We start from the raw sequence: 22,173 nt of genomic DNA on the forward strand, positions 1-22,173 counted from the left end.
TTTTAACAAAGGATGTAGAATAACATGTTTAAAACTACTTGGAACAACTCCACTTGCTAAGGAGCTGTTAATTATAGCTGTTACACAGGAACTGGTAGTTATGAAAACATCTTTAAGAAGGCACAGCAAAAGAATATCCAGTTTGTAACTGGAACACTTCATCTTGGAGACTGCTAACTGTGCTGGCGAAACTGGTTGAAAGTGAATCAGGGGGCTGGACGGGGAAGGTATTAGTGGTTGATCAAATTATGAATGTACAATAGCACCTTTAATCTGCACAATTTTGTGAGTTAAGAAGTTTAAAAATGTTTCACAGGTCTCTTGGGTGGCATCCAGAAAAGCATTTCTAGTTGGGTTTAAAACAGAATCGATTGTTTTGAACAGTATTTTTGGTCGATTTGCGTTATCGTGTTGTCTGAGAGCATGGGTGATGTAATATACCCAAAGCTGTGAAACACCCATAATTCTCCTTGGCTTAAGTGGAGTGACATTATCAAGTGTAAAAGTACAAGATTTATTAAAAGCTTCAACCAATGATTCAGCGTCGAGTCCAGCTAAGACATCATCTGTGAAATGAGTTAGATAAAATTCTGAAAAAAGATTGGCAGTAGACGAGTGAATGGACCGGGAGTGAAGTAAAGACAGAGAATTAGTAGGAAGAGGACAAGTAGAGACAGACATTATTGGATATTATTGATTAATGGTCAGAAATGCCAATATCTAAGACCTCTAAGACCTAAGAAAGTTGTTGGATGAAGTCCTTATTAAACCTAGGAGGTCCAACCCGATCTCATGAAAAGTCATATATAATTTACGAGTTGGCTATTTCGTATGGTCTCGCATGATGTTGTTAGCATAAACTCGTACGACTTCATCATGTGCAAATTCCCGGATGTATAATGCGGAAGCGCGAGTTCAGTGCACGAGGCGTTAAGGACATACTTATTAATATTATGCCCTTACCCAAACCCCTTATCTAAACTTAACCAATCAGTAGAGTGTGTAAACATGATAGGAAGCTGTTGTGTATTAGATGGAAATTATGTCCAGCGACGTCATTGGCTGTAGTGAAAGCCATTGGAATTCAAACAAGTGCAGTCGCATGCTATCATACGAATTAGCCAAATTTAGACAAGTCGTATGAATCCTGACGATTTCCCGAGTGTGTTGGGAGGTCTGTATACAAGTGCACAGAAAGCAGGACCCAAGATGTCAGTCTTTAATAATTGGACCTCAAAACTGGAATACATGTCCTGCATTTAAATGAGTTTCTACAACGCACTGAAGTCTGTGGGGAATTAAAAAAGTCACAGCCTGGCGGTGTTAGATCCCCCAGGGCCATTTGTTCGCAAGGATTCAGCCAGCTCTCAGTGATGAATAAAAAGTCCAGAGAGCGAGATATAAAAAAGTCATTCAGAATAAAATGTTCAATATTGATCGTGGATTAATGAGGGCCATCTTAATAGTGGCGACATCTGTGTTTTATAAATAAAAGATGTGCGTTTCAGCAAGCTGAGAATATCAAAATTGACATCCCGCTTCACATCACTTTCACCAGTCGTACGACGACGGCGTGAAGACCAGATGGCCGATATGTGGTGGTTGTCAGATGAATCAGTCGGTAATCTGCAGGGATGTTGGCGTGACCCTCGATGGACATACCGGGGGTGATTTGCAATTCCTAGAGCAGCGCAATAGTTGTAAACTCCAGCTGACTGTCAGGCTAAGGAATTCAAATGCCGTAAATCCAGAGATGAGTAGAATAAAACCATGTCAGAAAAAAGATGATTGTATGAACTTGCAAACAAACAGGGAGCTCTTCGCTGAAACTGGAGAGGGCCAACAGCAAAACTCCAGCAGGCCAAGATGGGCAACAGAAGGCAGAACATCCTCAATGAATCCACCAACACGACCCGAATTCAAAGTCCACGCACTCCAGCCCCACTGGACATGGATGATGGGCAAGGAATCAAGCAGCCTATTTAACCCTTGTGCATCAATTTAAAAAAGTTACTCAGAGGTCCTTAGAGGACAAAAATGTCTGCTTCAAAAAACTGCCATAATAATATTATATATGTTATTTTTTAACTAACATCAGTCCTGATCATAACTACCAAATATGAATACATTTTTAGGATTTTAACCCTTTAAATGCCAGTTTCTTTATATAATGCCACTATTGTTTTTTATGAAAAAAATAAAAAATACAACACAAAAAATTTATTATTTTCCATAGCCTATACTAAATGCTAAGGGGAATTTTGGGGGGATTATCACAGTCTGGGATATGTCAGTGATTAGCAATAACATTGATTTTGATGCATTACTATTTTTTGTGCTGTGTCAGATTAAAAAAAAAAAAAAACTCACACTCAGTACCTTATGGGGCTCTTCCACTGCACGGTACAGCTCTACTCGACTCGACTCTGCTTGCTTTTTGGGCGTTTTCCACTGTGGATAGTACCTGGTACCTGGTACTTGTTTTAGTACCACCTCGGTCAAGGTTCCAAGCGAGCCGAGCCGATACTACATGTGACGTCAAAACCCTGCAGATCACTGATTGGTCAGAGAGAATCGTCACTACTAGCATCACTGGACATGGGACATCAACCCGCTAGTTTTAAAGTTAGCAACAGCGACAGCAATATCATTTGTTCACGCGACTTTCGAATTGTAAAAAGAAATGGCTGTGCGCAAAACCGCGCCGTGGTTAATAAACGAGGTGCAGACGTTCCTCTCGTTAGCGACGAATGAAACGACGCGAAACGAAAAAGTCTTTCAGGAAGTGTCTCAGCTGTTGGCCGCACACGGCTACCACTGGACCTACCAACAGTGTAGGGAAAAGTTAAAAAAACTTAAAAGTGACTACAGAACCATCAAGGACCACAACAGCCAGAGTTGTTCAAACAGAAGAAAGTGGAAGTGGTTCGACCAAATGGACGCTATCTATGGCAATAGACCGACAAGCAATGGGAGGGAGAGTGCCCTGGACTCGCCGTTGTTGGAGTCCACGATGGAGGATGGTACGTTTTGTTACGTTAATTCTATATTCTGCTTGAAAGCATCACTTTATTTAGTTGACCAGCTACTGGAAAGCTTGCTTCTAAAACAACCAAGCAAAATTACCATGCAACAACTGCTTAATGCAGCACAATGAGCTAGTAGCTAACAGCTAGCGGTCGTGTTATTGTTTATGGTCAGTAATGTTTGTGTTGTGTTTAAGATGATGTCACGGCAGTAGAGGTGGCGCAACTATGACGATCAGCCTATAATCCCACCCACGTTGAGACGGCACTAATCTGCAGTGGAAAAGCAAGCTCAGAAAAGCAAAGCGAGCAGAGTCGAGTCAAACCGTAATGTGCAGTGGAAAAGTGCCATTAGAGGACAAAAATGTCTGCGTCAAAAAACTGCCATAAAAATATTATATATTTATGTTATTTTCCATTTTCACTGACTTAAATTTTTTTTAACCAACATCAGTCCTGATCATAACTCCAAATATTCATTCATTTTCAGGGTTTTAACCCTTTGTTTACATAAACACACACACATTTCTCAATACACACATACAAAACACATTCTGACATCCATACCAACACACCCACACAATTTTAGCTGTGTGTAGACTTTTTATATCCACTGTATGTGCTTAAAATGTTCTAAAAAAAATGACATAATTACTAAAAAAGAATGTTTACTTTGACTCTGACCATTTGAACTATAGCACTAACTTCACCATGAGTGTAATAAGCAAAATTACATGCTCAAAAAGCAGAGAGACCTGTTAAGTGGTTTACTTTGCAATGTTTAATTCTTTTACTTACACAAATGACTGATTAACAAACAGGTGTGGCATCAATACCTCTCCATAGTGTAAACAGTGAGTCAGACAGAGACTTAGTGGAAATTAATTTAACACGGTTAATTCTGCTAACTTGATACTCAACTTGTAGATTATTTCTTTAATTAATTAGATATTATTTGCCCAAAACTCTCCTTCAAATAATGTGCAAATTGAAGTCTATATGATGTATTTTACTGCTTTAAAAATGGTTTAAAATATCAAAGCATTCATTCATTCATTCATTCATATATGTATATATGTAGACCAATTAATTTAATTTGAAGTATTTAATACAAGGCACTCTTATGCGTTTAATAACTTGTAGGCTTTGTGAGTTTTTTCTGAGAATTTATGAGAATGAGATTTATTCTTAAAAATAATTTTTACTATTTGTAAAATAGTAAAATCTACTGAGATCTGTTGTCAGTTATTTTTGCTCTTGATTGGCGATTAGTTGCAGTCTTAGGATTTATTATTGCAAGTAACTTTAGGACTCCTTTATATGGAAAACTTTAAGGCATCAATTAAACTTTAATGGGTTGACTTTTCTTTTTACAGTGCATGTGTGCAATTGTTTAAAAAAAAAAAAAAATTATGATAAGCCTCCGAATTTCATCAGGTAATTTTTGACCTATGATAGGTAAAGAATACATTATAAATACTGCATGGTTTGCACTGGAATAAAACATTGTGACTTTGTCAAGACTATCAAACAAACTAAATAAAAAAGAAAATTAATTAAAATTTTTCAAATTTACATTTTAAATTTTGACCCATGTGGGAAAACAGTTGTGACCATTATCACATTTTTGTGATAAATATGTTTTTGATTGTTTTGTTTTTTTTGTGTGTTTTTTTTTTTTTTTGTACATCCATGAATCACATTTGGCCTAAAACGATTTAAAATGTATCTCCATAATGATCTCTAGCTTCCTCAACTGTTTCACTTGGTATTGCATCTTTTCCACAAGTTGCATACTTTGCTCTCAAATGCACACACGTGCACACTGTTTTGAACAGGTAATATGTAGTAAAAAAGTTTACTAACATGATTTTATATGATAGGGTACAATGGGGCTAAAGGCCCCCCAATGGTAAAGACCTATTATGTACAATTTTCTCCAAAAACATTAGATGGCAAAAAGAAATATAATGGCACCTTCCTAAACCCCCGTAATACTGAAACATTTGTTTTTTTTTATTTTTTACATTTGTAGGAAGGAATAGATTTGTAGTAATGGATGTGCAAATTGGGCCCATTTTGAGTGCTGGAATAGGCAATAGAGATTAATTTGTGAAGTAGGCATGTACTAAACTTGTAACTCTAAAATGTACACTGTTGATTTTCTACAAGCAGAATAAATTATTGTAATGATATTATTGTAATGTAGATATATTGTAATGTAGTTTAGATATTATAAAATGCCAAAAGCAATTGAAATTAATGTAAATTGAGACATCCTTGTCCAATGTTTGGCAAGTTTTTAAACATTAAAAAATATTTAAAAAAAAGTAATATTATTTTACTGCATTAATATTATATATTACCTATCATCATACACTTTGGGACCACAATAAAACAGATTTTCGTTAAGATGGTCTTAAGTGCTGTTGTACACTAATCAAGAATTTATGCATTTTGAATGGTTTTCAATTGCTGTCAATATTTACCCGAAGGACAAAAGGAGGGTGCAGTTTCTTAAGCCAAAAGGAGGGTTAAAAACACACTTGTTATTTTGCCATAAATTGCATCTTCCAAAATCTCTGCAGCACACCTGGAGAAAGACACAAAACAAATGTGCCATTTGGACCCATGCCCAGGACACAGAATGCATCTTTAAATATGATTTTTATTAGACTAGATTCATTATCAGCGAAGCCACCTAAAAATATGCTGAAAAATAGCTTAAACCAGCCTATGGTCATTTTCTGGCTACAAAGCCAAATGGTTAGATGGATTTACAAAGGTTTTAGGCACTTGTCAACCAGTCAGGCTGAGAATGCAGTTGGCTGACCAGCTAAAACAGCTGTAAACTAACAAAACCAGTTTAAACCAGCTAAGACCAGCAAACAACCATGGATGGATGCCACGTTTCCGGAACCATCTAAATGTCTTGGTTACTCTTACAGCCTTGTTTTCCTGAAAGGAGGGAACAAGAGTCTGCATCAGAAGCTGATGCTATGGAAGCACCCCTCAGGGGGCGGTGACCTTGAAACCCTATATCATCACACCAATATGACTAGCTGGTGACTAAAGGAAAGGAGAGCATATCTCTTGTCCCATAACACAAAAAATCAGTAGCTGTGTCAAAGGTACACAGTGTCTCGTTCTCTCCTTTCAGGGAACCAAGGTTACAAGAGTAACCAAGACATGCCTGTGACGAGGAGGTGGGCATGGCCAGGCCGTGAGGGTGCACAGCTGGCGCTGAATCAGATGATCAGTGGGAGAATGAGATAAAGCGGGGCCAGAGATGCCAGTTTGAGAGACAGAGACACACGCGGCCGTGCTGGGTGACAACCTAAGCCCTTAAGGGGTTGGCAGCAATTTGGGCACATAACCTCCTCCGGACTTGAGGATCACCTTTGACAGGCCTGGTCCGAACTTTAAGAGTTACTGATCAAAATGGCCTGAAGCTTCCCAACACATTTTACTGATGCCAAGACGTGTAGTAGCACAGTCTTCAGTGAGAGTATGCAAATGCATACCACCCCATTTTTGTGAAGTTGTTTGCCTAGAAGGAACTTTTTCACTGGGACGAGATCAAGGAAGTGCCACCTTCCTCTTCGTTGCAGGCCGCTGGGATTGTTTCTTTACCGGCAGCTCTGTCTCCATTCTGTGTGAAGGCACAGGGTTAGTCATAACAGCACTCTGTTTAGTGGGATGCTGCCCAGAGGTAGCGCATGAGTGAACTGTCTAGGTTACAGAACTACTTCACCTTGGCAGGATGTGTCAATAAGCCAGCGATTGCATCTTTGCCAATTGGAACATTTGACACTGAGACCCTGTTGACACTCCGGGGCATTAAGTAGGACAGCTTTGTCCCTGATGCTCAGATCTGACAAATTTAGCCAGACAGCCATTTGGTTCAACACATCTTTAAAAAGACATGTTTCAGCAAGTGGCTCTTTTATTTGCTTCGATTTGCTCTTTTTGGAATGCAATGTAAACACATTGCAAACACGGAAGTGCTTTCGAAGCATTGCTTCTTTGCTGGTGCACACAGGGAGAAGAATAGAACTCGATCCAAAGCAGAGCATTGGTTAAAGGCTCCAGAGGCACGAGAGATGTCGATGCTGCCCAGAAAGAGGAAAATTCTGACTGTGTGGTGCTGGGCTCTGGCTCACATGCTCACGGTGACGTAAGCATAGGCGGAGCGCAAAGCTTCACCAGCCAATCAAATTGGTATTTCAAGGTCACCACCCCCATATGCTCCCATAGTGTCACCTTCTGATGCAGCGTCGAAGTTACCTTCTTGAAAGGGAACTGGGAAGTAAAGGACAAAAAAAAATAATAACTTCACACCATTTACACACATTTTATTGAAGAAGGTAAGAAAATAAGCACAGCAATAGCATGATCCAATAAGGTTATGGATAGAAATAGGTCTGGAAAAGATTTAACCACTGGAAAGAAGATAAATAAACAAACAAAAACAAAATAAATGGTATGATGACAGTACATCTACTCATAATTACATCTATCAGAATATTAACAAATTGAGTTCTTGTCTATTTAGTAACACCTAAATTTCTGAATTTGAAATGGTACCTCACAGTTTATGTGTGTTTAACATGCATAGGAATGCTGTGGCTGGTGACGAGCACAGGGAAGGAAACGGGAATCAAGTACAGTGGATAGGCACTTCATTTTCCACGACTTATCCGAAAGCAAGTGCAAGACACTTTAATCTCACGCACAGAAGATGGTTACAAAAATGAATATGATTTAATGCCCCCATATTGAATCTATTCTGGAATCCATTTCTCATATTTTAATTTGAAATCTCTGCCAATCAAACACGCCCATAAGTGGGAAAAAAGACTTTGCACTCAGCTTGGCTCTTACAGGGAATCTAATAAACCTGGCCATTTTGAAAGAGCACTGAAAATAGAAATGGAAATAATGTAATAAATGAATCAATGTACTAGGGAAATATAATGTAGAGAACTCACGTAAAACTTAATATCCTGAGTGTAATAACTGACCACATGCTTGAAGAGATCGTTTTTTCCTTTAATATACAATAAATGTTTTTCCTCTTGATGAGAGTGACATGGAAGTGCTTTCAATGAAGGATGAAAAATGATAACTCAAAGAAGAAAATGCTTGGGTGACAGTATGAATGAAAGAAAGAATGAAAATTGAACACGAGGCTACAACAGAAATGTGATGTGTATGTTGATTTAAAAAGGAGATGTTTGTCAATTAAATTGTTGCATTTAAAGGGAAAGACTGTTTAGCAATAAAACAGATCATTCAAAACATGCTACAGTAACGTAAAGTGATAACACATTTTTTTATATTGTTATAAGAAAGATGTCATATTAAAACAGCAATTAAAGTCAACGTGAAATCAAAATTGACCTTATGTCCTTTCATAATACATGTTCTTATTCCTAAAGTGAAAAATTTGTCAGTGCACAATTTTTCCAATTTAATGCTTAAGTGTTATCGCTCTGCCACTAGCGTCACCAAATGGAATTGCAATTACTTTCTAAATACGCCGATGTTTACAGTTTTCGAGAAATCTAACCTACGAATGGCTTTCTTATAGTTGTCTGTGCATTTTTAGCTGGGATAAGTATTTCTGTATTTTGACACCGATAAAGTTACACTCTTCACTATCTTTGTGATCTTACATAAAAAAAATAAATACAAATAAATCAATGACTTGCTCTGCTTTGAAACAACTTTCCTTTTCAGATGATGTCATGAATCCCTCTTATTTTTTAACCCCTCCCCTCCAACCACCTGTCTCCATTCTAGTAACGTCCACTTTTCACAGTCATTTCCTGTTCGATAAAATATCAATTGCCCTACATTTTTCTTGAAAATTCTGTTTCCTTTGGAAAATCGTCACATTACAGAGGTAAAATAGCTTTCACATTGACTGCAACATGAATGCAACAACCTTACAATATTTCACAAGTAAAAAAAAAAAAGCACAGTTATGGACTGACCTGGGCTTGTTTTCAACCACATGGCAATCACAGATAGCACCCTAACAACCACTTAGCAACAACACCATAGCAACTACCCAGAACACCCTAGCAACATCCTAGCAATGCTCTAGCATCCATTTAGGAAACCTGAGCATTGTGGCTGCAAGTTTTGTGCAGGCAAGCATCACTCACATTTTGTTCAGAAAATCTAATAATCTAGTTATTTTTCAATTCCATCTGATGCCACAAGTGGCACAAAATTACACTTCACCTTTAGGAATATGCAAATGATTCAAACACAGATATTAATTTCTCTGTTGCCTTGAATTAAATCCATAAATGTGAGAAAATCTCACTCCTTTTGCAATAGGTGCACTTGAAAATCCACTCCAGAACTGAAGATTGCAGTAATGCGATTGAAGAGCTCTCAGGATGCTCTATTTAGGTCAAAGATAAGAGATACAAAGAGCTCCACATTTATGACGCATGCAGGGTTAATTTTAAAGTCTTAATTTACCTGACTCGACTGTAATCATCAGTAATTTTAAACAACCGTTGGGATCCGGAGGTAAAAATCCAATTTATTTTCTCTGTACATTGAATGGGAATTAATACATGAATGGGAATAATAATTATATACGAATCAAAGGCCTCTGAAAAAATGGAGAGTTACCAAATAACGGCGGTTAATAAATATATTGTGCTCTTTTGACATTTCATAAAAGTTGACTATACAAAATATATTGATTCAACACAGCAGAAGATGTGAAGAAAAGATGAGATTATGTCTTACATGTTCACCATCTGACTCAGTAACAATATAAATTAAAACAGGAGGGCTTGCCCACTTTGCCATGCAACTTGATCCCACTGGTAAACAAATACACACTAATGTACTATACCATGCCAAAACTATGTGCACATATTTAATAGAAGAATAATCATCTAAACACATTCTGAATATAAACGGTTTATAAAAGAAATTAATGACTGAACCATTTCCTGGGGGATGTCCCAATTCTTGTTGAACAATTTTATATTGTAAAAAAACATCACCTACAATGCACTATGCAAATCAGCAATGAAGTGCACCATACAATGAAAGTGTTGGATGGTAATACAATGGTACTTTGATTTATATCATGGCCATGTAAGATTTCCATATTTATATACCATGGTTTACATGGTATCTCAAAGAATACCATGGTTTTACAGTGGCGCATGTCCAGAAAAATATGGTATTATTATGGGACATTTAAAATACCATGGCAATCCCAAGGCACTTTCATATATATCATGCAACTAAATGGTTTCCATATTCATATATGCTTTTTTTAGTGTACTACAAAGAATACCATGGTTTTACCATGGTACATGCCCAAAAACCTATGATAATACCATAGTACTGAAATATTACCATATTCATATACCATGGTATTAGCAGCACTATACAAATTGGTCCATCTCCAAAAAAAAAAAAAAAACAACACAAACACGGTAATACCATGGTACTGTGATGGCATCAGATGGTAATACTTATCTTGATATATACCCAACTGATCTATGTATAACATGATATATACCACATGAACTATGGTTATTTACATGGCACTTCCACGTTCTTGAAGAACATGGTATTACCATGGTACCGTGGTACTTTTTTATACTTTTTTGTGAGTGATGACAATTAAACAAAACATAAATATAAAATAAAAAAAAGTTTCTTATTTTGGCTTGCAATCTCTATACAGTGTACTTTTTATATCAGGAAGAGTACCGGTGAGTGTTTTCAGGCGCAGCTACAAAGCAGATTTAGACAAGCTTTCTATTTACATAATTATAATCTTTTATGATGTCATACATTCTGTCCAATCACAAATCACGCCTTCACTAAAGTTCCATGTCACTCAAAGTGAGCAGCGTGTCATTCGATAAGGCTGAAGGGTGCATTTCCTTTTTTGTTGAAAACAGCACAGATACAACATTCAAAAAGAAAGAAACCTCAAAAGTGGTCCAGTTTAGAGTGAGAAAAATATCAGTCTCACACCCTAGAGATTGGAATTATACAGGCACAAGGCAAAGAAACACTGTTATTTTAGCAACACCTAAAATAAAATGTCATTCTTGCAAGTTTAAAGGCTCCAACAGCAGATGAAGCATGCATTAACATCTACCGTTTGACCCTAGGTGACTTTAAAGACTTGGTCAATAAGAACATACTGGTGCTGTTAAGAAGTGTTGTGTGGATAGTCTCCAACAGTGAGACTTAGCAGGACTCTGGAATAAATAAAAAAATTGAACTCATAGAGAAAACACTAACCATGGGAACACATGCACACAATCAGAGCATACCTATACACTCCTAAATTTATTTACACAAGATTTCACACCATCACATATACTGTACATTTTACAAATGCTCTTAAGGCCAAAGTATACTTCACTTCAACGCGTGCTGCTTTGTCTTGCACACAGTGCACAAATTTTGTCATCACCACAGTGTGCACGGACTATCTGTGAGCAGACCAGCTATTCTAGACAAGCGGACAGTCTGTTTTTGGAGTTGATTTCACTAGAATCACAAAGAAGTTGTAGTGCGCATGCGTCGAACGCGTCCGTATGGGCTGAGTACGTCCGAATTTGCATATTGTCAGACTATGTACTAAATTTGAGAACGTACTTCTCAGCTGCTGAAAAAGTACATTCTTTATGTATGCAGGTGAGTAGTATGAATACATTTATTCCGAAACTAGGGCACTGTCCTGTGACCTGCATATATGACGTAGTTACAACTACAGTGAAAATAATCTATTCTGGTTTTGTTAAACAAGTACAATTTAACCACAAGAAAATAGTTTCTTGGTATACATAGCACTTGCAGTTGAAAAGAGCCAATCCAATTTACGGTTTTCGCCATTTTTTTCATGTGACGTCTCACCAGTGACATCTTAGAATCTCGCCAGATGTAGTGGGTCATCCAGGTAATTCTCGCCTACTGTTTTATGAAGGCTGAGGAATTCAGACACTTTATTCAATTGAAATACTGCTTTTGGTGTCCTATAATATGGGAAGTTTGCAAATTCAGACGCAGCCTATTCTTTGAAAGGCGATAATGCTAGATTGTGTATGAGAAGTAACGGCACGCAGAAAAACGAAGTGTACTCAAGCCTGGTAAACAAATAAGGAAGGTGCACACAGTTAGTTGGAGAGTTCTGGAATAAAATAAATTAAATATAGAATGTCCCATTCACTTTGAGTACTTGGAAATCAAAGCTGGGATATTCCCTGTCTGGTCTGTTAGATGAAGACTGCATCGGTGGACAAAACTGGACCTCTAGATCCCAGAAAGCAAATCCTTTAAGGGTACTTCCCTTTCTCCAAGCAGGGTGTCTCTCTTCAGACTGGTGCCTTTGTTGACCACCTTCATCTTGATGGCCAGGTTTTTCACCTGTCCAATGGGAAGCGAGTCAAAATAGAAATCCTCGTTGAAGACGGGGTTGCGGCTATTCTTGATAATCGTGCTCCGCTGTTTCTGCAGCTTTCCTGGGTTCAGGTACAGGGCAACACAACAGTTGATGCTCTTTATGTCAAACTGCTTATCGTAGAGATCCTCGGCAGCCAGCACGCGTATGTGAAGTCGGGAGGCGTCAATATCGTAGTCTGTGCAGAGGCACAGAGTTCCACCCTTGTGGAGGTTGATGGTGTGTTGGGTGAAGCGATCCATGTTGCCTCCAGTTTTTCGTCCTCGGAGTGCCGGGGAAGGAGGACAACGGAAGTGCCGTTGAATGTTCGGGCTGGTTTCCACAGAGCTGCACTCATCCGTCGAGAGTGAACTGTGCCGGGCAAAGGATCGTTTGGCACGGGACACTTTGGCTTGGGTCTCGTGAGTGAACATCTTAAGGAGGGATGCGGAGCGGGACAGTAGCGGGGAGTTGAATGGGGACGACTCAGCTGAAGAACATGTGTCGCTCTCACCTCCGCTAAAGTAACGGTAGGGGTTGGAGTGGGAGACATTACAGTCGCTTGGATTCAAGTGATTACCCTGAGACTTGCGTTGGGTGTTGGGTGAGGTAAGTGGGCTTGTAGGGTCGCTGTGGAAGAGGGACTCTTTACGACGCGTGTGAGGGCTCTCCATGAGCGTGGCGAAACCGTAGGAGGTTTGCGCTTTTGGTACATAGGGCAACGACATGGCTGTCTGCGCTTGCGGGTCAGCGTTTGTGTTGAGGTCGCCCACTTCGCCAACCACCAAGTCATCTGCACTCTCAATCTGGATGATGTGACGGTTTGCCGCTTTGAGCAAGTTCTTTGTGTCTCCAGCCAGCTTGTTAATGAGGCGCGGGCTGCGCGGGCTGCCCTGCGGTGTCTTGCAGCATATGGTTTGTTCAGACGCAGACCCATGCAGCCCGTTTTTTGGCTTCATCTCTGGTGTCTCTGCCTCTGGGGGGCAGCACACCAGTTTTGGTGGAATAAAGAAGTCTGGGATCTTGTCGGGAGTGAGGACATTGCCGTAGGTGGGGGCTTTGCTCTGTTTGACAGCGGACTCTCCCTGCCGTAGAACATTTCCATCCACTGAACCGCGGATCTTTTCCAGAAGCCACATTTCTCGATGAGATGTGGGAGGGATGTGCACCCTGTGTGCACAGAAATTGAGAAGAAGGACGTTATGAATACAAACACAAACTGATGGCAATCCACCCCCTTCAGCAGGGGTGCACTGTCATCTTGTGAAAATGCAATGGATTCCGACACCATGTGAACACTTACACTTACAGCCAGTTGTTATACAAGTGACAGCTGTCTTTCTCTGCTAAGCACAGACTGTCACCTGGTGGTGATGTGATGCTTTGGCAGTGTTGATAATTATAATGCTGCAGCCTGTTGCTGTGCGTCTCTCATACAGACACTCAAAATCATGGCGTTCATTGCAGAGGTGTGTCTATAAAGTTTATTTACATATGTGGAAAAAAGTAAAATAAATAAATAAATTTAAAAAAAGGTTTCTGAAATCCCATTAGCAAAATGTATGCATGTTTTCATAACCATAGATGCAGGTAAACTAAAATAAAATGAAAGAGGAGCTCTCTCGAAAATATTCTGTTGAAGTAAACTAATGTATTCTGGTTAATTTAGTCGTATTAAATAAGACTTTTGACTTAAATAAAACGAATTAATTCAGGTATTACCACATGCACTTTTTAGATTACCCGAAAAAAACTTGTTTTACAGTGTAGGATTAGCATGAATATTTTTGACAGAAATCAGCTATTTAATTTTATGCTTCAAATATCACACCATGCAGTAATATTATTAGCCTCTTCTCTTTATTGGGTAATTTTTACATGTTCCCCACACAATGATAAAGCTTTTTCTAGCATTTACTTATAAAGAGCTTTTATAAAAGGGTACACGGCACAAAAAACTGTACTTCATGTCTTTGTTTAAATTGTGGAGGCAGCAGCGCAGTATAATGTGAAATACGGATTGCGCAGTATCTGCTGTGACGGCGAGACTGTTGCAAAGACTGACTTTCAAGCTGAAATCATATTAATGACTTACACAGATCACAAGCTTTGCATTACTATAATAAACATTCGCATTGCCCAATTAGTTGTTAATGAAAAATAACGTTATGGACTTTAAGAGCAGGTGCAAACTGATTAGAACTAAAAATATTTGTATATCAAATACCATGGTTAGTCATTAGTTCTAACTAATGTAAAATGCTAATAAATGTATATGGAATCTACTTTAAATTGTAAAAACATTCCAAATCTTATATATATATATATATATGTGTGTGTGTGTGTGTGTGTGTGTGTGTGTGTGTGTGTGTGTGTGTTTTTTTTTTTTTTTTTGTTAGGTGTCTAACAATAACTGTAAAAATAGCAATATTTTACCACTTTATACAAAGGCTATATGAGCGACACGAATATATACAGATATATAAACATTTACATTACATAGGCTATATATTATTTATATACAGTAGTATCAATAACTGTATAAACTATGGTATTTTGGCGGCAATTATGGTTTAAAAAAAAAAATGCGATTGCCATATCATCATTCCATAACATTTCACATGAGCAGTAGTTTACTATTTGTCGCATATATAATGACAAATAAAAATATAATATAGTTGATATATATATGGGTTTAAACTTTTCATAAGCTGTCCCTGCGTTAAACACCTGTTGAATGTCAGTGAAACTCACGTGAAGTGGTTTGTGGTCCGGATGTCTCAGTGGAACAAATCACAAGTAGTCGTCTTTCCTTCAATCCATATGTTATTGTTCGTCCGTGTTTGTGTATCCAGTTATCCAGGACAGAACTGTATGTTGCTGCGGTGCGTCTTTGCATGGCTTTTAATAGCGCACCAACCCCGGTGTGCACGCATATCAGCCAATGGAGTTGCGCGCACGGCTGCGCACACCACTCTGGAATTACGCGCGATTCTTACAGTTCTTAACAAATATGTTAAATAGTATTATTGGCTGTATAGGAATGGCAATACTAGCATTCTGCACGGTATACTGCCTAGTTCTTAACAAGTATGTGAAATAGTACTTATTGGCTGTGTACGGATTGCAATACTAGCATACTGCATGGTATACTGCCTACAGTTCTTAACATGTATTTGAAATAGTACTTATTGGCTGTGGACGGATGGCAATACTAGCATACTGCAAGGTATACTGCCTACAGCTGTTTGCTGCATTCTGTACTGTAGTGTTTTTCAATCCTTTCTTGGAGGATCACTAGCACTACACATTTTGGATATCTCCCTTATTTGACACAGCCAATTTAGTTCATGTAGTACTCTACTAATTTGTTAACAAGTAGAATCAGGTGTGATTAGATAAATGAGACATCCAAAATGTATAGTGTTAGTCAGTGGTCCTCCAGGAAAGGATTGAGAAACTACAGTTTTTAATACAGTATGTGAAATAGTAATTAATGTCTGTATGCTGAATGGAATAAAGAGCTGTATGCAGTAAACAGTGAATTATTAAGTAAGAAGTATGCTATTCCATTCCGAACATGGCCAGCGTATACTAATTCTCATACTTTTAAAAAGCAGTAGTCAGTTTACAGTGTAGTACTGTACATAGTAAGCAGTACGCTAGTATTCTGGAATGCTATCGTACTGTCAGTTTAGTGCACTGCATTCTCCCTACTGTTTAATGAGTATGTGAAACAGTACACATTGAGAATGTTTGGAATGCAATACTAGCATACTGTATACTGCACTGTATACTACCTACTGCTTTCAAAAAGTATGTGAAATAGTCGGCTACACTGGCTATGTTCGGAATGGAACACTAGTCAGTATACTGCAGTAAGCAGTATGCCACAGTTTTTTAAAAAAGTATGTGAAATGGTACACATTGGCTATGTTTGAAATGGAATATTACCAGATTATCACTGTAAACTGCCAACTCTTTTTAAAAAGTTTGTGAAATAGTAGCCTATACTTTGGCTATAGCTGTGTCCCAAACGATGTACTATATATTTACAAAATGCACTATGCACTCAGTCCTGTAGTGTATGAATTGTCAAAGTGTAGTATCATCCCAAATGGAGCACAAGTGTTGAACTGAGGTTGGCTAATGCGCTAAAGCTAGCAGCAACACATTGCATGTGTTCAAAATGTCACTTCCTTCAGCAGTTAAACAGAGATTGCTTTTGTGTAGGGAAAAAAACGTGTTAAAGAATTAAACTTACATTTGTAAGGTGCTGTCTTCACTGTAGTTTTGCTAGTTGCTACATTCTCCATTATTTACACTTGTTTTATCAGGCCAGCATGGTGGCCAGGTAACTTCATCCGATCCGCTTCATGTCTTAAAGGAAGACAGAAATAACATTTCTGTCTTCATGTCATTCCAAAATCATATGACTTTCTTCTGTGGAAGGATATATTTTAAATAATGTTGCTATTAGGGGCCTGGGTAACTCAGCAAGTATTGACGCTGACTACCACCCCTGGAGTCACGAGTTTGAATCCAGGGTGTGCTGAGTGACTCCAGCCAAGTCTCCTAAGCAACCAAATTGGCCTGGTTGCTAGGAAGGGTAGAGTCACATGGGGTAACCTCCTCATGGTCGCGATTAGTGATTCTCACTCTCAATGGGGCGCATTGTAAGTTGTGCGTGGATCGCGGAGAGTAGCATGAGCCTCCACATGCGGAGTCTCCGCTGTGTCATGCACAATGAACCACGTGATAAGAAGCGTGGATTGACGGTCTCAGTAGTGGAGGCAACCCGGATTGAGGTGAGTAACCGTGCCACCACGAGGACCTACTAAATAGTGGGAAATGGGCATTCCAAATTGAAAATAAAAAAATAAATTAATAAAAGAATGTTGCTATTGCTGATTTGCATACAATAGCAGTTGATAGTGACACAATTTGAAGTTAAAAAAGGAGCCAAAATTGTCATAAAAGTAGTTCATGTGACATGTGCATCATATTCCAAGTCATCTGAAGGCATACAGTCACTTTGTATGTTGAACATTAACAGTATGATTAGTCATTAGTCACTCTTAAATCAAATCAAATTAAATCACTGATCAACTCACAGAGCCCAAATCAAATATGGCAACATGCCAATAACACTTAACCTCATTAAAAATTGAAAAGAAAGAAAACATGAAAGAAAATGTACATACTGTGTGCAGTGTACAGACAGCATACTGCAGAAATAGTGCACGTAGATAGTATGCTATTCTGCATAACCAATATGATACTAATTAAAAACGCGCAGTGAGCCATTTCATGACCCTTTCTCAGGCAAAATCGGTCAGGAATATCATGATGTATGGAGAACTATGAGCCATCTGCAATGCAACGGGTTCCAAACGCCTTATCAATTAAACCCTTTGTGGCTATTATCCACTTCTTTGAATTGATGAAATATTATAGCTAGCCAGTGTGTGAGGCATTGTGAATATAATAATCATGCTCCAGGATGATGTGTTTGATTTGCAGTTCTCTAATCTATCCGTCTGTTTCCCTGGAAACTTGGAGAGAGGGCTAAGGAAACGCACGCCCTTATTGTGCTTTCAAAAGCAGAAAACTTTCCCAAAAGTCATCTATATTTGAAGTCATTGTTGACATGCAGCTTTGTGACTTTTTGGTCTGTGGAAAGCGCACAGAACTACATAACTGACATGTCAAGCAGCTGTAACATGCTAAATGTCATCTAAAACTATTTTAAGCAGATTTCAGAAAATTAACTCATCTTCCATTGATCAAACAAACAATTAGTCCTGCCCCAAACTCACACCATTGGTTGAGTCAGCGTTGCTGTGTTGGGCTGGAAAGGTTGCTCAAACAGTCACAGTGTTACACTTTAAGATGAAATCAACCCACTAATGACCTTACTTATAGTTGTACTTACTTTTCTCTCTGCATAATTACACACTTCAGCTTTAACCGTTCATAAAAAACAGCACAAACAAGAGTGGAGAAAATGGCATCAATTAATAAATGAATGTGTGCAACTATTTTAAAAGGAGAGAAATGCATCAGTTCCTCCTGTTTAATGCATTTTAACACTGCATCCCTAGGTACCCAGTTTTATTAGCCTCCCTCTCACTCACTCACTAGCTGTCTGGGCTTAACATTAAAATGCAATTAACTAATTGCTTGGAGAGGTGTGGCGCATTATGGTTGTGAAGGTACTGAACAATGAACACATTCACTTTAATTTTCCATGATGCAATACGGACTAAGCAACAGACAATCACAAAATCACAAAAGTGTGCTTTCATATTTATTCTGTCATATATATCATATATTGTATAAAGACACACATAAATGCACAGATCATCTTGCAAAAGTACAGGGGTTCTGTCCACAGTTGTCCCACCAATATTTCTGTATGAATCATAGTGTTTAGACATTAATTGTAGATTGTACCTTTATCTGCATAAAGTGTTGATATGAGATATGATCAATGACCTGTTGATCAACAAAAGCCGGTGTCCAACTGCAGCCCTGTACATAGTGATGACAGAGATCATACAGGGTTAGTACAGATGCTTCAAAGTGAAATTCAAGGACTTTTCAAGCATATTTTTATTTGTTTTCAAGGACTATGCTCGAGATATCATTAAAACAAATCTTTGTAAATTGTAAATAAAAATATTGTATTCATTCATTAATTTATTTTGCTAAAACACCACTTATTAAAAGCGCAAGTCCACGACTGTGTGCGCACAACATGTCTCGAGAGATAGTTGAGAATGCGAATGCCCACCTCCCTTAATGGGGCACGGGCAGCCTCTGCGACCTTCGTGAAGATGCGAGGAGACAGGGACAGGCCGAAAGGGAGGACTTTGTACTGATACGCCTGACCCTCGAATGCAAACCACAGGAAGGGTCTGTGTCAAGGAAGGATCGTGACGTGGAAGTACGCATCCTTCAGGTCTACCGCTGCGAACCAATCTTGATGCCGGATGCTCGCCAGAATGCGTTTTTGCGTCAGCATCTTGAACGGGAGTCTGTGTAAGGCCCGGGAGTCTTCAGTACTCGTAGGTCCAAGGTTGGCCGCAACCTACCACCTTTTTTCGGTACGATGAAGTAGGGGCTGTAAGACCTCTTCTTCATCTCGGCTGGAGGGACAGGTTCTATCGCACCCTTCCGTAGGAGGGTAGTGATCTCCGCGCGCAAGGTAGCAACGTTTTCGCTCTTGACCAAGGTGAAGTGAATACCGCTGAACCTGGGCGGGTGCCTGGCGAACTGAATTGCGTAGCCGAGTCGGACGGTCCGGATCAGCCATCGCGACGGATTGGAAAACGCAAGCCACGCGTCCAAGTTCCGCGCAAGGGGGACCAAGGGGACAGCATCGTCGGACGTACCGGCAGGTGGGGCCTCGCGGCGGGGCGGAGCTCGAGGTGCCACACCACGTCGTGGCCGTGCTGAGTCTAGGGACATTGAAGCACTTACCTGGCTCCTTGTGACCACCCCCGGAACAGCCTGGGACGGGGGAGGAAGAGGCCTGTCCTCGTAACCCGTGGAGACTGCCACATCGGGGGCGGCTGTGTGCCACAGCTGGGCGCTCAGGGGCGGAAAGACCACCGCTGGAGCGCCAATCCTGCAAGAAAAAACCCGTGGACGGTAGTCGTGATGACGACTGTGAACACCGGGTATGTGACCCAGGGAGGAAGGAAGCCGCTCTTTTGCTGAACGAAATCAAACAAAAAGGCAACAAAAGATTTTCCGCCCGGCCCTCCACCGGGGGATGGAGTGGTCTTCTTACCAGCTCCAGGTGAGTGGGTTCCTTCGTCCCTGGGTCGCCTGTCTCAGGGGCACTTTGACGACCTCCGTGGGTTCTTAGGCGGCGACTGTGAGACGGATGGCGTCTTGCTTCCTGCGGTGGGCTCCACATGGGGCCAGGCCAAAGGGGTGGGCTGCGGTGGAGCTGGTGCAGTCACCGCAGGGGGACACCCTTGGCAGCGAGCAGACGGGGTGCGGGATCTTGAGCCGCGCCGGGGCAGGATGTGCCGGATTGCCTCTGTCTGCTGATTCACTGCCAAGAACTGCTGGGCAAAGTCCACAACGGTGTCGCCGAATAGGCCAGCCTGGGAAATGGGGGCAGCAAGAAACCGTGTCTTGTCGGCCTCACCCATCTTGACCAGGTTGAGCCAAAGGTGGCACTCCTGGACCACTAGTGTGACCATCGTCCGCCCGAGAGACCGCGCCGTGACCTTCGTCGCTTGGAGAGCGAGGTCGGTCGCCGAGCACAGTTCCTGCATCAAATCTGGGGCGGAATTACCCTCGTGCAGATCTTTCAACGCAGGAGAGCCATGGCGTGCAGGGCAGAGGCGGCTTGTCCAGCAGCGCTGTAGGCTTTAGCCGTCAGGGACGACGTGAGCCTACAGGGCTTGGACGGGTGCTTAGGGCATCCGCGCCAGGTGGCGGCGCTCTGCGGGCATAGGTGCACCGCGAGCGCCTTATCCACCGGGGGAATCGCCGTATAGCCCCTGACCGCCCCGCCATCGAGGGTAGTGAGAGCGGGGGAACTGCGGAATCGGGGCCAGGCAGTAAAAGGTGCCTCCCACGATTTCGTCAGCTCCTCGTGCACTTCCGGGAAGAATGGCACTGGAGTGGGGTGTGGCTGCTTTGAGCGGTGCCGTGAGCCCAGGAACCAATCATCAAGCCGCGAGGGTTCAGGGGAGAGTGGAGGGTTCCACTCTAACCCGACGCTCGCGGCCGCCTGGGAAAGCATGTCCGTCATTTCGGCATCGGCCTGTGACTGGGCAATCGTCCCCCAAGGGGGGAAGTCCAGCTGAAGCTTCTGCATCTGACTGGACAAGCCCGCTCTCCGATGCTGCGCTCGAGAGCTCATCATCTTTGGCTCCGAACAAGAAGCCAGACTCGCCATGAGACGAGCCGACGAACTCATCCGGAAGCCCGATTGGGGCAAACGAGCGTGCTGGGGAATGGGAGGTCCGTGGGGGGATACCCGGCGGAGACAATCCCATTGGGGTTCCCAAATCGCCCCCAGTGCTAGCTGCGCTGGCCTCATACCCGTAGGTAGAAGGACTGAGGCGGGGAGCCGCTGGGGTGGCTTGCTTTCTTACGAAAGCAAGCCACGACCGCAACGTTGCCATGGTCATGTTCACGCAATGAGAACATGAACCATCCACAAACGCTGCCTCTGTGTGGGTCGTGCCCAGACACGAAAGACAGCGATCATGACCATCCGAAGTTGAGAGATAACGACCGCAACCAGGAATAACACACAATCGGAAAGGCATCTTTAAAAAGACGCATCTTTAAAAAGACGTTCCGTGTGTCGCTCTTTTAGAGAAATATATACTCTTTTAGAGGAAAAAAGCTCTTTCAGAAAATATACTCTCTTGTTTTCTGCCGAAGCGCCCAGGGGCGTTCTCTGCAGTGCACCAGTGCAGAGGAGGGAGAAGCCGCCGAAATGCGCCATCAGATCCAGCAGAGGTGTATGAACAGTAGAATTCAGCTCAATGAGCATGACCGTTTGGCTCTGAAGAGAAAGTCTGAATGAGTGGTTGCATACCAGCTCCTTTTATACCAGTATGTCCGGGGGAGTGGCATGCAAATACCACTCGCCAATTTTCACTGGCCTTTTATCAAAGACCAGAGGTGTCTTGGGCTCCCAAGAGTGACCCCTAGTGTCACTACATCGAC

The 22,173-nt window shown here is 41.0% G+C and overlaps 2 protein-coding genes across 2 annotated transcripts in view; both read right to left on the bottom strand.

Moving 5' to 3' along the window:
- LOC127440675 (ralA-binding protein 1-like) overlaps positions 1–22,173 on the bottom strand; it is a 289,448-nt gene that overhangs the window by 199,729 nt on the left and 67,546 nt on the right. The gene's annotated exons all lie outside the window — the stretch shown is intronic.
- LOC127440679 (C2 calcium-dependent domain-containing protein 4C) lies at positions 10,530–15,314 on the bottom strand. Its single transcript, XM_051697416.1, has 2 exons — positions 15,223–15,314; positions 10,530–13,638 (listed from the first exon to the last, which is right to left on the bottom strand). The coding sequence occupies exon 2, from the start codon at positions 13,605–13,607 to the stop codon at positions 12,342–12,344; it is 1,266 nt and encodes a 421-aa protein (XP_051553376.1). The 5' UTR covers positions 13,608–13,638; positions 15,223–15,314; the 3' UTR covers positions 10,530–12,341.

The sequence above is a fragment of the Myxocyprinus asiaticus genome, chromosome 5, assembly GCF_019703515.2.
Source record: "Myxocyprinus asiaticus isolate MX2 ecotype Aquarium Trade chromosome 5, UBuf_Myxa_2, whole genome shotgun sequence".
NCBI classification, from domain to species: domain Eukaryota; kingdom Metazoa; phylum Chordata; class Actinopteri; order Cypriniformes; family Catostomidae; genus Myxocyprinus; species Myxocyprinus asiaticus.

Coding starts and splice junctions, on each gene's coding strand:
- LOC127440679 (XM_051697416.1), bottom strand. CDS start 13,607: ATGTGGCTTCTGGAAAAGATCCGCGGTTCAGTGGATGGAAATGTTCTA.